General features: G+C 36.9%; 1 protein-coding gene and 1 pseudogene across 1 annotated transcript; one reads left to right on the forward strand and one right to left on the reverse strand.

Moving 5' to 3' along the window:
• Positions 1-2254: 2254 nt before the first annotated feature.
• LOC122032838 lies at positions 2255-9283 on the reverse strand (annotated as a pseudogene).
• Positions 9284-10049: 766 nt separating this feature from the next.
• On the forward strand, positions 10050-15331 carry LOC122031896 (copper-transporting ATPase HMA4-like). The gene is made up of 10 exons (XM_042591113.1): positions 10050-10150; positions 10960-11246; positions 11489-12234; positions 12365-12836; positions 12917-13084; positions 13344-13598; positions 13677-13799; positions 14083-14568; positions 14742-14994; positions 15080-15331. The coding sequence occupies exons 2-10, from the start codon at positions 10989-10991 to the stop codon at positions 15247-15249; spliced, it is 2931 nt and encodes a 976-aa protein (XP_042447047.1). The 5' UTR covers positions 10050-10150; positions 10960-10988; the 3' UTR covers positions 15250-15331.
• The last annotated feature ends 3113 nt before the right edge of the window (positions 15332-18444 follow it).

Raw genomic sequence — 18444 nt, forward strand, 5'->3', positions numbered from 1 at the left:
AAAATCTTTTTTCTTATAATCATCTAAATATTTCATGAAAAAGACTAATATGTCCAAGATATATAAAAAAAATCAATAAACCAAAAATTAATATCTAATCGGTCACATCACACAATTAAAATGATTAAAGTTAGCATTTCAAAATCATGCTTATCAATGATTCCAACAGAATTTAAGTAATCTCTCAACATTTTAAACTTGCAATGACTTTCTGTATGACTGTAGAAGCAATGAGGAGCACACAACACTTATAATGAATATCTTCAAGATGGTTAGACGACTTGAGTGGCTTAGGTCGAACAAGTTCAACATACTAACTCGAATAGGCTAACCTAGCCCAGCGAGATGAGCAAGCCAGGTGAACATGATGAGTCGAATAAGCCAACTAAACCGGGCACCATTAATTTATATTTAGAAATACAGACATAAGAATCAAGCATTCATTTCATTCTATGACCCAAACCATATTTATATATATTCTTATTTCATTTAATTTTACAAATCAAATTGAGAATGCACATCCCTATTCAATTCCTAAGCTTTCTTATTCGCTAGAAAGAACTATCCTTTGGGTCTAGCATTCGAGATCAGGTTAAAAATACTTTATTTCTAGAGGAATATATAATTAGGCTATTCTTTGAAATGAAGTTGCAGTAGATAAATTAATAAGTAAATTTTATAAGTTTCTTTTTATAAATACAACACTACTATTAATTAAGCTCAATAAAAAGCTAATAATTTTAAATTAAAATGCATAAAAAATAATTGTACCAACTAAAAACTAAACTTTTTATAATTCTGAAATGGATTGTTTTAATTATAAAAATAAATTATACTATTATTAAAATTAATATTCCATTAAATAACATTTGAAATATTTATAATAATATTATTTAATTTCTAAAAAATATTCGAGCTCAGCTCGCAAGCCGTGCTGGGCTTATCCAACATGTCATGCCATGTACATTATGAGATTGAGTCCTCTATCCCTAATTTTTCCAGTCTCCTCAATTTTTCCAATCTTTATGTCCTACTCGTCACCACTAGCCCATCGCCAACAACCTCCTCGTCACCACCAACCCATCGCCGACAACCTCCGACCCGTATCCTAGGAGGAAGGTGAACATAAGAGATCGTTACCGGCACGATTGGTGCCGAAATCTAGCCGGATCTAAGCAAGAGTTTCTCTGCCGTTGATCTAAACTCATACTCAGATCCGGCTAGATTTCGACACCAATCACGCCATCAACGATTCCTTTAAGTTCACCTTCCTCCTAGGGTATAATTCCGATTAAACTGGAAGCCACTGGTGATAGACTGGGAGTGACAAGTGGGACACAAGGATAAAAAAATTTGGAAATAGAGGATCCAATCTCTGATAGCAAAAAAGATGAAATCCGCCACCCCAACAACCCCACACGGTAATAGAGGATCCAATCTCATACATTAGAAGGAAACATTTAAACAAATCTAAATGTTCCTTTCTTTATTAATATCAACGAAATGAATCTAGATACATCTCATCATATTTAAACAAATATTAAACCAAAATAAGAACACAAATACAACTCCAAAGACCAGGTACAAATTCATGACTGAGGGTAAACAAATAAACTCAAAAAGATTCCTTCAAGCCCAAAAAACCTCAGAACGGCTCAACTTCAGTTAAAACGAATGTGCTAGAAGTGTAGAGCAATCTTACAGACAACACAAGGAAAAAGGAGAAATAGAAGTGAATTTTGAAGATAATCATTTAATCAATCTTAACATGAATCTTAATTCAAGGGAGCTTGTAAAATGTGTTCTAGAGAAAAATTTTACTACATCTCATAATGGATTCAATCAATAAGTGATCCAGACCACCCAAGATCACGACAACGTTCACCAATGGAAGAGTTAGGTCGGAGACACAAACTTTGGGTTCCTCTTGCAAACGAAGAAATTGCCACAAAAATGGCTCAAGTTGAGGTTTTGGGACACTGCGTTTGCTTTATGATAAAAAAAAATGAAGCTCAATTTGGAAGACCCAAAAAAATCATAAACTTAGCCTGAAGCAGAGCAAATATGAAGTCCTGAACTCTGGAGGAAAAAACTAAGGATCAAGATCCATTAAACTCAAAATATTTATAAAAAAAACAAAAATATGAATGACAAACAATGCTTAAAATAAAATAAAAATAGTTCACTAACTGATTACAGGAAGCATAAACATAAATTTGTTTGTGCATGCAAAAAGATTAAGCAAACCACAATAGATCTTGCAAGGAGCCTCATTTAACTGTGCATGAGTTTAATTCAAGGTAACTATTTCAATCAAACAAGAAAACACATGAAACATAGAACTCATAACATGTTCTACAGAAAATCTGTGAAAGTGGATATTAAATCAGTAAGTAGTGATCTGAAGTAGTATTTGAGTGACTACCTGCAGCATACGCAGAAATTAGTTTATGTTGCAAAGTGAGAGTTACCCTGATTCAGTCTTGCACAGAAATGTAAGGTGGCAGAACAATGGATCTTGCTCGGAAGCATGGGTGCTGTGTCTAAATAACTACTCCATCACCTATCATAATTAGTTGAAATGCTTCAATCAAAATGAATAGATAAAACAGTTTTGTCTACATATCTTGCATTCATCTAAGAAAAAATAATAAATATCTGAAGCAATCTAAGAAAAGAACGATTAGATAAATCAGTTCTTTTCCCACAAAATGATTCATGTTGTTTTGTGCCTGTCTGACATGTATGCACATATCTGCATATCTTACATCCAGTTATTCGAGAGGTGTTTTATCGACTGTTTATAAATAATTCTGGAAGAGAAAGAATCAAATAGGAGGAAAGCAGGCAAATGAAAGGGGGTTAATGCAGGATTGACTGTGAACCATATTGAGAGCCATAATGCATGAGAATCAACAAAATTAACTTAGCTAATGTATAGTTTTTTTTTTTCAGTGTAAACGATTATGCAAGCCAAAATAGAAATAAAAAATTCAAAGAAATATATATATATCTTGCACATGTTACCAAAAAATACTTATAACATGAGATATAAAAGTATTCATATGTAATAGTGTTGGGAAAATACAGGCAGCATAAACACAAGTTCATTTGTGCTGCAAAGCGCATACCCTAATCTATTCTTGCACAGAGTTTACGCATCCGGATACTAATATTAAACAGAGCGTCAGTACTCCTGCGCCAAATCAAATTAGAATAAATACTTCTTTTAGCTACTGGTGCGTATCATTTATTAAGTTTAAGATTTAGTTTTCATACTGGCAACCTATTACTTAACTAATGTAAATTTACAATAATAGCAGTGTTGGGTGATAAAGGACAACACAAACATCAATCTATTTGTGCTGCAATGCTCATCCCATAATTATTCTTGCACAAAAAAAGTAAGCAGCCAAACAATTGATTATATATAAACAGGATAGTGCAATTACCTTCTTCTGGGATGCTCTGTAAGTTTTAGGCAAGGGATATGGGTTGTATTTTGTACATTGTGGCGATTCAGCTCCAAATCAGTTAGGAATCTGTACAAAATACAATTAACTTGTTAGATGACAGACAACTAGAAGTGTTAGACACTACATGTTCGAGTTAAAGGGCACAACTAAAGCAACCGAGGAAATAGACAGTGCATAAAACAATGCTAATTGATAAGGAAAATATGGTACTAAATTTTCCTAGAACGTGCATCCATCAACAATGTGCATCTGTCAATAAAAGAAACCCAAGTGGCATACCAAAAAGTTAGTAAACTGATTGGGATCAATGCAAACAGCAGACTCGGCTTGGACATCAGACTAAGGTTTAAAATCTAGACCTGTGCCGAGATTTCAATCATCGACCACGAAACGATTTCGGTTTCGTATCGTGCCGGTATGACGGTATATATATATATGATAATTTTATTAGGGTTTAGTTAAGCCTATTTAAAATATCCCTACCATAGCTAGGACTTTATTGAAATTATTAAACTACGTTTATTTAATTTTACTGTTTGAACTGTTGTGCTCGTGAGATGAATCCGCTGTAATTGCAAAACTCGCTTGACGAGTCTACTACGACCGTTGGGCTCTCGTGATGAGTTCATTGCGGTCATTGGGCTCTCGCGACGAGTCCACCACGGCCGCGGGGCTCGCGTGACGAGTTTGCCATGGCCGCGGGGCTCGCGTGACGAGTTTGTCACGGCCTCGAGGCTCGCATGACTAGTCCGCCGCAGCCTCGGGGCTCATGCAACTAGTTTACGGGGCTTGAGCGATGAGTTTGCTGCAGCCACAGGGCTCACGCGATGAGTCTGTGGCCGCTGCGAGGCTCGCACGATGCCTCTTCCGCGGCCGTTGCGGGGCTCGCACGACGCCCCCTTCGCGACAACGAGGCTCACGCAACGCCTCTGAGGCTAACCATGGGCCTCAGAACCTTTGGAATGTCGTTGCCAGTTTCAGTTTATGGGCAAAATGGTAAGTTCTGCCCGTTTCGCCAGGCACATAACCATATTTGGTATTTTAAACCCTACATCAGACACTCTTGCAGGATGAGATAACGAATCATGAGGATCCACCATACCTAGCACCAAGGGTTTGTCCCATCTGTTGATATTAGAATCCACACCAACTTGAGATAGATGCTCTTCCAGTTATGCATAGTAGGTATTAAATGGTGCTACCTGAACAAAAATAAAAGAAAGATATTCTGTGAAACTAACATAGCATAGTTAGACCTATTACTTTCACAACAAAAATAGGCGAGAGATTATTACCAGTGCATATACAGAAACAATTTGGTAAATATTCTTAATAAATTAGTGGAGTCGTCTTAATCTAAACAACATATAACAGTCCTCTTATTATTATTTTTTTCTTTTAAAAAAATCCTATCCAGATAGCAAATCAATGTCTATTATATGGATAATAAGTAGCATGTGCGATAACTGGGAAAATCACTCAAGGAATAGAAATATTTAGAAACCAAAGTCCAGCTAATGATTCAGAATAATCTAAAAGCACTTCAATGTACTCAAAGAATTAGCATCTATAGAAGGAAAAGTCTTGATTATGATGACTGAAGGTGTAAATTTGTATAATTTTCCATGGATCCAAAAGAGGAACAAGAACTTAGTTTGTGCAAATGGACGGCAGACACAGCCAAAGGAGAGGTTATGGTCCAAGAAAAAGAGACTAGAACTAGCAGTTCTCTGGATAAGAAATTATTTCTATATGGTCATATGACGAGAGCAAAACAACCAAATAATAAATTTATAAAGCAATAATCGAATCCGAGATTTCACTCTTATTTTCTGATTTTTAGCAGGTGGGCAGTAACTCAACTAACTATTATTTTGTTATGATCAACCAAAATCAGAATTGCTTTAGTTGGTCAATAAAAATTATGAAAATAATTTCAATCTTAATGATGCCACTAGTGCCTTAGGTCATTAGTATAAACTCATCACCATAGAAGGATTCATAATCATTATCAAATAGTAAACTTGACAGAGTAGGACCAGAAACAAAATGAACTGAGATGTCCAAAACAACAAACTTGTACTATCATATTACCAGAATGCAGAAACTCTGCTGACAAGAAAGAATGTTTCAATGGATTAGACTCTACCTACTATGTCAAAAAGTTTCCAAACAAGCAATAGAAATGCTGCCAGAAAAAGATAACAGAAAATCATTGTTCAATTGAAACTGCCATCAAATTTGATTAAATTGCCTTTATTAATGGAAGGAAAACCACAACAAATATGATAACCAACATGAAAATCTTGTAGTATTTGTGTTTGTTTATTCCTATAATTCAAATGTTTCCATCTTATTCACGGGGTGCTTCCTCAAATATAAAGAAAAATTATAGCAAGATAAACAAAACAAAAAAGTGCAAAAAAAATTACCTGTAATTTATGGTTATCCCCAACAAAAAGAGGTTGTTGATTGACCCCTAAGTAAAATACACACTCGCAGCAGTTTGCAATACGCATGCATTTCGCAGCTGCTATGATTTGTATCCTTTCACAATGCTCCACTCTAACAGCCTAGGAAAGACAATCAAAAGAGACAGTTGTTGAACAAAATGAACAGAAAAATAGCATATATTTTCCAGTAATTATATAAAATAGTTGCCAGTAAAATGAAGAAAAAAAAAGATGATTAGTAAAATATGATTTTTTACATTAAACAAAACAAACCTTAGATATTGTTGTACCATATATTTAATGCTTCCAAGTACCCAGCATCGGAATTGGGACAAGGAAAAATAAGTGAAATTAATTTAGCATGGGAAGTAATTGGAAAAAGGGCAAATCCCCAGCAGTTAAAAAAATGCCGCCTACAGAGCCATATATCTGAATTTTTCCATGCCTTTCAAATAACAAAGTTCTTTTTATAGAAAAGTTTCAAAACAAGCGCAGCTATGGATGTCCCAAAAGGTATTCCCTACCTTTTTTTGGGTCCTGATCAGACAATTCTTTTTACATACCCAATATCTTTTTCTTTTTAAATTTTGTTAAGAATCAGAACTTAATCATTTTGGACAAATAAAAATCATTAAATTTGTGCGAACAACAGATGCAGCTTAAAAATATTTCTTATGAGTGATATTTTTTCAACTCAAAAATACTTGGACACTCTATGTGAGATTCCCACAAAAGTTTTGTACAAGTTCTGATTTTTGCTAATATGACTTAGTTTGAATTAAAAATCATTATCAAGGTGTTTGCCCCAAAAGTCTCATTTTGGACAAAAAATGAACCAGAGACATCCTAGGAGTTTCCAAACAACCCAAAATTATTTTTCTAGTATATCTCTCACACTTACGAATCCGGAAAAAAATATTAATTTCATGAAGCTAAGGATATATTTGGGTAAGTAAAACGAGACATGAGTGATTTGGACAAAATAAATAGGGGTGCCTTTCGGAAAAATCAGAAAGGATATCTGCCCTTTTTATAAAATGATGTGTTGAATAAACTACTATCTAATCAACTCAAAACTCTACTTTCTATAAAGCTTTGAACTTCTACAAATGCATTCTGAACATTATGAAAAGTTACTCTGAAAAATCATTTTTTCCAAAGGAATAATAAATTAAATGTAAACTGATACAAAGAGGTTAGTACCTTAAAAAGGTTATTCACAAGGTTCAGGGAAATATCCACTTTGTGAAGAATCTTCTACTGTCTTAGTGTCCCACCTGGGTTTACACTCTAAAGTGATAGTGAAGTGATAAGTATAATAGGATCAAGAATGTTGGATAAAAACAAGGCATACCTTACCAACGGCACCAAGAATAACAGTTGCATCTGAACATCCATAAACTGTAGCATATCTCAGAGGTGCTAATATATAAATCACTGAATCATGTCAATTTAGCACCTGAAATACAATTATAGGACCAAGTAATATGATTCCAAAATACAAAGCAAGCCTGTAACAAAGCATGTGATTACTCTCGTATTTAAACCATATTGCCATATTAGAAACCAAAATTAACTGTTACAAGCAGAAAACTGTTAGCACTTGTAATCTGACAGAACAAATAGATGTTATAACTTAGGAGGTACTCAATTCTTACATTAGTTGTCATGTATCATATAAAGTACTTGTCCATGTATCATTTTCCTTAATAAATGCACAAACAAGGTTGATGGAAGCAACAGGAATCAACAGTCAATAACTATAAGTCTAGAAAATAATAATGTGAAATGAACAGGATAACCATAAAAATGTTGTCAAATTAGTTTCACCTCAAAAACTATGCTACTTGAAATCAATAATGGACAATGATAGCATAAATAACTTTTTTTTTAATTTTTGAAAAAACAAAATATTTCAATGCAATAAGACCACCCAATAAATTACTACTCTACCTTAAAACTGCACAAAAAAATATGATTCAGAACTACATAAGTTTAAATGTTTGAGATCTACAACCAAATTAGCATCCACTTCCAAAAGAAGGATACACAAATAGTTCCTCCAGCCTTCACTATTCATTTTTCTTTCATTCTACTAGCTACAAAAGTATGCCAAAATCTTGATAGATGTCAGGAGGGAAAAGACTACTGGCTGGCACAGCACTCATAGAAATTTTATTGTCCAACAATGATTTCAGGTCTTGATTTTCTCACAACTTGTAAAAATGAAAATAATAAATAAATCTGGGCTTACCTTTATAGAATTTCCTTTCATATCACATGGTTGCTTGACTACAGAAGCTTTTGATATACCCTTCACAAAGGTTAAAATTTTCAAGAATGCTGCATTAGCAGGTGAGAAAGAGAGCTGCTGCTTTGAGTCTTTGAATGATTTAGGCCGATATCTGCCATAGGCACATCAACATCGCCATTTTCTTTGGCTAATCCCTTCTCAGCATTGTGTTCCAATGAAGCAATTATGTTTTGTACAACCCATTCATGGACTTGGATAGAAGAAACCGGAACAGCTGGCATATCCGAATCTGAATTAGCAAAACATGGAGCTCCTTGTCTCAAAGGAATACCTTCAGAAAATTGGAGGAAACCAAGGTGCTCAAATCTTTCCATTGTAAAAACCTGTAAGCCAATTGGTTTCACAAAAAAGGGGGAAAATAGCAAGAAAAAAACTGTTGCGACTTACGCAATATGCAATAGGAACTAGTAGTGACATGTGACATCTTGAAAGAACTCAATCATTGGCAAAAGATAATTGTTTAATATGAAACAATTTATCCAAATCCATGATGAAGTATCTTTACAATTGGATGATGAAAAACATAGTTGCCAACATAATACATACCAGACACAAAGTAAAAGCAGACCAACATAATATGTAACCCTAGACTGCATGTGAGAAGGAAAAATTGACAGTAAATACAAATATATTTGAGTTAGACAAACCAGAGATTCATCACCCTCCCCTTCAACAGGCTCTGCCAAAGGGGCGAGTATATTCCCCATATGCTTCTGAATGTATGACAGCCGGTGAGCTTCTTCCTCTGCTTGTGGAGGCATAAACCGACGACTATTACTTCATAAAAGCTGCAATTGAAACTTCAACTAGTTAGGAAACAGGGGATGATCAAAACTAAAGCAAACAAGAATCAAGCATTATAGTTTCCAGTGAACAAGCCGCTTGTAGGGCTGGATGTAAAGAAATATGACGAGGTCATACACGTCGACGGTGCCATCCGGGGCGGGATCGGAGGGGTGGGTGGACGGAGACAAGCGCATCGAGGACGAGACGGGCGTGGTCGAGTGAGATCTGGAGACAGTCAGCGACTGCGGTTGCATCAACGCGGTGCGGAGATTGGACAGATCTCCGTAGGAGCTTGTTGGCGAGCGGGGGCGAGCGTCAGGGGACCGTCGGAGAAGATGAGTTTGGGGATCTCGAACGGCTCGCGCCGAGGGCGGAGGAAGTGCCACGCGGAGCCACCGGCGGCAACGGACGCGATCGAGGGCTCGACCTGACCTTGCACCATCGCTGCCGCTTCGTATCTTTATCTAAAATCTGTATGAAATTAAAATAATTAATATTTTTTTAAAAAAAATATTAATTTTATCAAATTATTTGAATTGCATTTTATAGTATTTTCTCAATTACTTATCTATTTTCCCTCCTATTTTGTCTATTTATTTCCATAAAAACAGTAGAGTATTTTCTGAAACAATATAGAAATTGAATCAAATAAATAGGTGCGATTATAATTACGATTAAAATAAACTTAATTTAAACTTGCAAGTCAAGTTACGAAATCCTAGCCGGCGTAATTTTTAAAGAGTGGAGTTTATGAAAGGGCCTAAATCTTAAAAAGGCAAGGGAAAGTTTTCATTTTGCTTCTCAAAAGTTACACAATTTCCATAATGTCTCTATAGTTTCAAAAATAACAGTATTTTAACTTAATAAATTGTGATTCGAATTTACAAAATAAGTAAAACAAACAATAAACTATATAGTACACCAATCACCATGGACGGTATGAGATAATTTAGAACTTTAAGTGGTATTCTGCAAGAGTTTAAATTTTTCGGTGGTAAACAGAAATTTCCATCGTGCACTTAAGTTTCCACGATCTTCAACCCTCGTCCTCACCTTTCCGCCTTTTTCCGAAAGTGCAATCGCTCCACGAAAAACTGCGCTAGTTCGCGAGGATTCCGCAGGTAACTACTCCCTCGCGAATTTGAATTCAATAGTTTACTTATTCCTTCGTTTGAGATTTTTTGGGTCGTTTCCCTAGTTTATCTCTTGCCCTACGCCGTATGAGCAGCAAGCTCTAAGTTTTCCTTTTCCCTGAATTCCGATAAGTGGTATTAGGGGATTAGGTTACGCTTGATATCTCGGTGAGAACTTATTCGATTCCTAGGGTGAAGCTGTTGATGTTCTTGTTCCTTTCCCTTTTATGATCTTGTTTATTCAGTTGTTTTTTTTTTATTGGAAACGAGCGAAATGAAAATGCTTCAAGAGTCATGTAGTTCTCGATTTTAGGGAACTAAATGAATATGCCCCTCAATTTTATTTATTAGATAAATGTTTGAACTAAATTATAAAGATCGTGATATCTCTTTGAGTTCAATATAAAGGTTGAGTTTGATAAGATTTTTAATAAAGAAGCTTGAACACTGAGGCTCGTGGACAACCGTACTCCATTTGTGCTTCTTAAGATAGCAGCAATATTTTCCTGAACTTAATTGAAACCCAAAAAAGTATGTTCAACTTAAAATTTCGAAAGTGTTTCAGTCTGAAGTCAACCAAATTTTCTCTTACATTTGATGCATGATGTCTTTATTTCTTATTCTTTTTGAAAATGTAATAGCAGAAAGACAGCTTCTTTTTGCTGTGTCATTGAATGACAGACTGTGTATCCACCTTTAAGTTTTGTTTTTCAATTTTCACTTGATACCCATGAAGGTTTAGAAACCCAATTTATCTGCACAATGCCGTTCTTTACTGTTATATGTCTCTAATGCAGCACTTGATAAAATTTTGAGTTGAAAGAAAATGGAACAGAATGGGAAGGATAGTCTTACAGCACCACTTCTTCAATCCCCTGAGAGCGTTGCTGTTAATTTTTCACAAGGATCATGGCGAAGTGATAAGAGCACGAGGAAGGTCACGTTTAGAATTGGTGGAATGGAATGTGCCTCTTGTGCAGCATCAATAGAATCTGTTGTGGGGAATATGAAGGGAGTTGAGAGTGTGTTGGTATCTCCTCTTCAAGGCCAAGCAGTTATAAAATACAGGCCTGAATTTATAAATGTAAGTTGGAGAAAATTTTCTTGTTTGATATCTTTAGCTCAGCTACTGATCAGTCGACATATTTTTCTTGTATATAACTCTATCCTAAATGTAAGGAATGTGTGCCAAAAGCACAAATAATAAACGTTCGAGCCTTCTTATTCTGGGTTATGCAAATTGAGATGCATTTAGTTTTTGTTTTATTATTCTTTTTTTTTTTTGTGTGCTGATTTTATTGCCTTGTGATTTTTCTTCACTAACAGGCAAAAAGAATCAAAGAGGCTATAGAAGACTTGAACTTTGAAGTCAATGAATTTCCAGACCAAGATATTGCTGTATGTCGGGTTCGAATCAAAGGAATGGCCTGCACCAGCTGTTCTGAGTCAGTTGAGAGAGCACTTCTCATGGTTGATGGTGTTAAAAAGGCTGTAGTTGGCCTTGCTCTTGAAGAAGCGAAGATACACTTTGATCCCAATATCACCGATTCTCCTCGCCTATTAGAAGCTATTGAGGATGCAGGGTTTGGAGCTGAGCTCATTAACTCTGGAGATGATGTCAATAAGGTTCATCTAAAAGTTGAAGGTTTTCATTCTCCAGAAGATGCCATAATTATCAAGTCTCATCTTGAAGCAGTGGAGGGTGTAAACCATGTCGAAATCGACGAAGTGAATCATAAAGTAACAGTTGCATATGATCCTGATCTTACAGGCCCCAGGTTCCTTATTGAATGCATACAAGAAGCTGGTAATACCCCAAACTTATATCATGCCAGCTTGTATACAACAACCAGAGCGAGAGAAACAGAACGACAGCATGAAACTATAGCCTACAGAAACCAGTTTCTCTGGAGTTGTCTGTTCTCAGTTCCAGTGTTCCTCTTCTCTATGATACTTCCTATGTTGCCGCCATTTGGGGATTGGCTAAACTACAAACTCTACCATAATCTAAACATAGGAATGCTACTCAGATGGGTATTTTGTACACCTGTGCAGTTCATTATTGGCTGGAGGTATGATTCAATATTGTTTTCACCATGTTATGCTTGTTTTTTGTTTAAGGTACTAGGGAGCTGTCTCTATTGATCATCTTTCGATACTTAATGAAAATTATACTGTATTTGTATGTTGCAATCATTACAGGTTCTATATGGGTTCTTATCATGCATTGAGACGGGCATCGGCAAACATGGATGTTTTGGTTGCATTAGGAACAAATGCTGCCTATTTCTACTCCATTTACATTTTAATAAAAGCTTTAACCTCAGAATTTTTCGAAGGGCAAGACTTCTTTGAAACCAGTTCTATGTTAATATCTTTTATACTTCTCGGAAAATACTTGGAGGTGGTTGCAAAGGGAAAGACATCAGATGCTTTGGCCAAGCTTACAGAACTTGCTCCTGATACAGCTATTCTGCTAACCTTAGATGCAGACGGAAATATCATTTCAGAAACAGAAATTAGCACTCAGTTATTGCAAAGGAATGATGTGATCAAGATAGTTCCAGGCTCAAAAGTCCCAGTTGATGGGGTTGTCGTAAAGGGTCAAAGCCATGTAAACGAGAGCATGATTACAGGAGAAGCAAATCCCATTGCTAAGAGAACAGGAGACAAGGTTTGTCTGAAGCAATCTATAATAGCTATATTTTGAAAAAAAATCTTAGCTTTTACTCATGTATTGACTATTTCAAGCAGGTGATAGGTGGTACGGTGAATGAGAATGGATGCATAATAGTCAAGGCTACTCATGTTGGATCGGAGACTGCTTTGTCACAGATAGTTCAGTTAGTGGAGGTTGCGCAGCTTGCAAGAGCTCCAGTTCAAAAATTAGCAGACAAGATTTCTAGGTTTTTTGTCCCCACAGTAAGTATATCAACTGCCTCCACTTTATAGTTCCTTATCATTACTTAAAATAGATTTGTAATTACGAACATGAACATAGTGTACTGATATCTCGGGCTTTGATGAATAATGGTTATCCAATCAACTTTAACAATCCATGAATGTGAGTTGGAGATACAATGGCATCTCACCAAAGAACTTCACAGCTGCATTTATATATATTTGAAATCTGAGGAACCGCGATATCATCATTGACATTTCTTGTTTCAATCATTTGCAGGTTGTCATCGCTGCTTTTGTCACTTGGCTTGGCTGGTTCATCCCTGGAGAAGCACAACTATATCCCCGCAGCTGGATCCCAAAAGCCATGGATGCATTTGAGCTAGCTTTACAATTTGGAATCTCAGTATTGGTAGTTGCCTGTCCATGTGCTCTAGGACTAGCGACACCAACAGCTGTTATGGTTGCCACTGGAAAAGGTGCATCTCAAGGCGTCCTAATAAAAGGCGGTAATGCACTCGAGAAGGCCCATAAGGTAAGTCAGAGAAGCTAACATTTGTAGTGTACATTAGCTTAGAAGGAATCTTGATGAAGATGTTTTGCTGTTACACAGGTCAAAACTGTTATATTCGACAAAACTGGAACCCTAACGGTTGGAAGACCCACAGTTGTTCAGACAAAGATCTTTACAAAGATGTCATTGCTGGAGTTATGTGAATTGGCTACTGCTGCAGAGGTTAGCAGTTGGATATGATTAAAACATGTAGTTTAAACTTAATAATTAGATGTTTTGGTGGCTGTGTAGATAGATAGAGGTGGGCGCCAATAACCAAAACCTGAAAAAAATCAAATTGAACTAAGTTTCATTCATATTTTTCACCTTGATTTGGAAATTCTCCTTTAAATCGATAAATAGAACAGTGGCCATTGGGCTCCAATATTAGTATGTTAATGAATGAATAATCCTTTGTTTTTAGATGTTCTTCAATAATTTCTTTATCTTTCTAATTTGTGTGTAGATTAACAGTGAGCATCCTCTAGCGAAGGCTGTTATAGAACACTCGAAGAAGTTGCAGCAGCAGTATGGATCACACAACGATCACTTACGAGAAGCCAAGGACTTTGAGGTGCATCCCAGCACTGGAGTTAGTGCCAGCATTGGAGGCAAAAGGGTGCTTGTCGGAAACAAGAGGCTCATGCTTTCTTCTCAAGTCCTGGTTAGTCCCGAAATAGAAGATTATACATTTGATATGGAACATTTAGCCAGGACTTGTGTGTTGGTTGCCGTGGATGGTGTCATCCATGGGGCTTTTGCCGTCTCTGATCCCTTGAAGCCCGAAGCTGGCCGTGTAGTTTCATTTCTCAATTCCATGGGCATTTCGAGCATTATGGTGACTGGTGATAACTGGGCTACTGCCACTGCCATTGCAAAAGAGGTTGGAATCAATAAAGTCTTTGCCGAGACCGATCCAGTGGGAAAAGCTGATAAAATCAGGGATTTGCAGGTAGTTTTCCTACTTTCTTTTATTAGATCTTGTGTTTTTTCTTACATTAGTTTTGATTCATGTTTCGATCTCCTTCCACTACTATCTTTCATTGTCCATAATCACTATATTCCTCTAGAAATAAGTGTCTCTAAGGTGATCGAACTGCTACTATTTTATAACTCTTACTTCAGGCGAAAGGTTTGACAGTGGCCATGGTTGGCGATGGCATCAATGACTCCCCAGCTTTGGTTGCTGCAGACGTTGGCATGGCGATTGGGGCTGGCACTGACATCGCCATAGAAGCAGCTGACGTGGTTCTCATAAAAAGCAACCTCGAAGATGTGGTTACTGCCATTGATCTATCAAGGAAGACACTTGCTCGGATCCGACTCAACTATGTGTGGGCTCTAGGATACAATGTACTCGGAATGCCTATTGCTGCAGGTATCATCTACTCACAATTATTGTTATCAGTGTTATTGTCAAATAAGTTGCGTTTGTGTTAACTAACTACTTGGGTGGTTTGTAGGTATCCTCTACCCATTCACCGGAATTAGGTTGCCTCCTTGGCTCGCGGGAGCTTGCATGGCGGCCTCGTCTATAAGTGTTGTTTGCTCTTCATTGCTTCTGCAATCATACAAAAAGCCATTGCAAATTCAAGATGCTGAGATATCTGGGGACTACTTGAATTCTGTTTAAGTCATTGATAAGCATTGTTTGAAATGTTACTTTTAATCAATTTGATGCTGACTTAGTAATGTGACTAATTAGATATTAGTTTTTAGTTTACTTTTTTTTTAATCTTGGACTCAATCATATTTTTATGAAATATTAGATAATTAGAAGATAATAATTTTTTATATCTTAAGAATTTTTTCGTGTAAAATAAGTAGAAATGATTATGAAATCCAACAGCATTAGACAAGATATAATAATTAAAAATATGATTTAAACTTATAATTCTGGTTAAAGGGATATCACACTAGAGCCCTCCATTTATACAATCTAGAGTATCTTCTTTACACGGGATGAACAATCAATACACATCTATATGTTTATTACAATTAACACATTTTATTAAACATATAGAAGATATAAGAGATATAGAACAAGATATAAACACTTCATTGAATAAAGAAATGATATATACATTGTTTATACATCAATCAAAACATCACAATTACTCCTTACATTTTAGAAAGGGAATGATCTACTTTATTACAAGAGAATACAACCAAAAGACAATGAAAGTATCAAACTACAACTCAATATTTGGAAATAGAGAAAGAAGAGTGTTTATCCTTGACGCTCGGTGTCTTTGAAGGTCTTCCCTTGCTCCGGAGGTGGACAGATCGTGAAGAAGAAGAGCTCTAGGGTTTTCCCCTAAAGGGAAAACCCTTCTCCAATGAGAGGGACAAAGTCCCAAACTCCTAAGATAAGTTATAAAAGGGAGAAAAATCCCCTTTTATAACAAGGGGGCATGTTTCTCTGCTACACGGTCGTGCCTGGAAGCATGAACAAGATATGAATGAGCTCGGGTGGGGAGGCATGATTGTGTGATTTCACACGACCTCCCTATGTAAGGCTTTGGATGGGAGGCATTGTTAGATCAAAAAGAATTTAGATATCTCCACAATGGCATGATATTGTCCACTTTGGGACTAAGCCCTATCTTTTCCATGTGTTTCCAATGTGGGACTATATTTGCAACCTTGCAACCCCAACAATCCCCCCCTCAAATAAAGGACCACAGGTTTCCCACGTCTGATCCTTGACCCACCAGGTCTTCTTGCCCTTCGGTCCACCCGACCTACTAGGACTTCCTTGCCTAGCCGCAACTAAGACTCCTGTTTGGTGTCTGGTCCTCTTGATCAGAACATAGGAGCCCGCACTTTCTTTGTTCGAGGTCAATATTGTACTCACATGGCTCAATTAGACCATAGTTCTTGTGCACAGTCGACGGTTAAACCTTCTGGCAGTCCGGGCTCTGATACCAATTGTTAGATCGAAAAGAATTTAGATATCTCCACAATGGCATGATATTGTCCACTTTGGGACTAAGCCCTCATGGTTTTGCTCATGAGCTCTACCCAAAAGGCCTCATTCCAATGGAGATATCTTTTCTCTTATAAATCCATGATCTTTTCCATGTGTTTCCAATGTGGGACTATGTTTGCAACCTTGCAACCTCAATAGGCATGACCGTGTGGTTTCACATGGTCGTGCCTCAAGGTTATGTTCACTTGTAGAGCCTTTTAGTATATCTTAACGTTGTTTTCTCAGGTTAAAGTTTGAATCAAAGTTGTAGATCTTGAAGTTAGCTACATTTTGCTATCTTGAACATCCCATAAATCCAATCAAATAAAAAGTTATAGCTATCTTACTTTCGATTTGTAGTGTAAAAAACTACAGAATTTAACACGACTGTGTCTCAGGGTTGTGCCTCACTTATGGAGCCTTTTAGCACATCTAAACATGATTTTATCTTGTTGAAGTCTGAAGTAAAGTTATAAATATTGAAGTTAGCTACAATTTAGTATCAAGGACAACCCATAACTCCAATCAGGCAAAAAAGTTATGGTCGTTTGAAGTAAACATGGTCTTAACATGGCCCTGTGAATTAGACATGGCCCTAGCATGACCCTTCCTCCTGGTCCTATGAAGTAAACATGACCATGCTTTGTTAAGTTCTCTTCCAAATTTTCTCTAATGCTTCATTTTACTTCAAAAAGATGTCATATTAATGAAAACAAGGAAAGAACATATCTTCGAACAAATAGAATAGAAGTATGACATAAATAATAAAATAGTGTGCAATAAACATAAATTATATTAATGAAATACAAGTAGATGCGAATCAAATAATGACTAGAAACATATATAACCGACACACATCAAAGAGCCATCTATGTTATGCTACATAGCTTGATGCACTTCCAATGTTACCTTGGGGCAGCATGACACGTTTCCCTTATGTCGGGCGAGGTGCTCCTTGATGTGATGGATGCCACCTCTGAGGAACAACCTCAAGCAGTACACACTCTTGAGCTTGGTTTGCCTTGTCGGTCGCACCATAAGGCAATGCTTCCACGCCGGATCATGCTTTTATGTGCCGATTGGCAGGATGATCTCGGATGCCTACACATCTCTTCGACGGCGATGGACAAAATCAAATTGCTTCCTTTGCCTCCGTCCTATTCTTTTGAATCCCTCTTGGAAGCTCTACCCAATTGTCTAGGCATGGAAACCCTAGGGAGGTGGCGATTGTTGTAGAGGTCAAATGACATATCAAAGGGCTAAGACGGCTTACCTCGCAAAGACTAGGTGGAGTGGCGTATGTCGATGATAGGAATTGGGTTCTCCATGCATGATGGAGGACTACCCTACAGAGACGACTCTCGGGTTCTCGTATGACCTTGCTCCCACTGCCACCCCTCTTCTTGAGCCACGTAAGCATCTAGATTTAGACTCCCTCTATCACACCCTAGAGGTAAACTTGTCCGACAGAATGGACAGTACCCCTAATGACAATGTATGATACAACATGATACAAGTCCAGATGAAGAATAAATATAGAGTGAAAGATAGCAACATAACCACCACTCAAAAAAGGAAGATTTGTACAATCCTCTCATAATAAATAAAACACAAATGACTGTGTACCGGTATGACTTACACAACAAGTATAAGTCCAAATAAAAAGACACCGCAAGACTAAAATCCATGAATGAAACAAAATGTAAATACAAACAACAAGACACAACGAGGAAAACACGATCTCGAATATACTGTGGGACTAGCAGCCATGACCTCTGAAACACACACCTCCTCTACCTACTTACCTGGGAGGTCAAAAAAAAATAATAGGTAGTGAGTACAAAATACTCATCTGGT

This window comes from Zingiber officinale, chromosome 11A (assembly GCF_018446385.1).
Source record: "Zingiber officinale cultivar Zhangliang chromosome 11A, Zo_v1.1, whole genome shotgun sequence".
Lineage (NCBI taxonomy): Eukaryota > Viridiplantae > Streptophyta > Magnoliopsida > Zingiberales > Zingiberaceae > Zingiber > Zingiber officinale.

Coding starts and splice junctions, on each gene's coding strand:
- LOC122031896 (XM_042591113.1), top strand. CDS start 10,989: ATGGAACAGAATGGGAAGGATAGTCTTACAGCACCACTTCTTCAATCC. Junction 12,235..12,364: donor CAGTTCATTATTGGCTGGAG/GTATGATTCAAT, acceptor CAATCATTACAG/GTTCTATATGGGTTCTTATC. Junction 13,599..13,676: donor CACTCGAGAAGGCCCATAAG/GTAAGTCAGAGA, acceptor GCTGTTACACAG/GTCAAAACTGTTATATTCGA.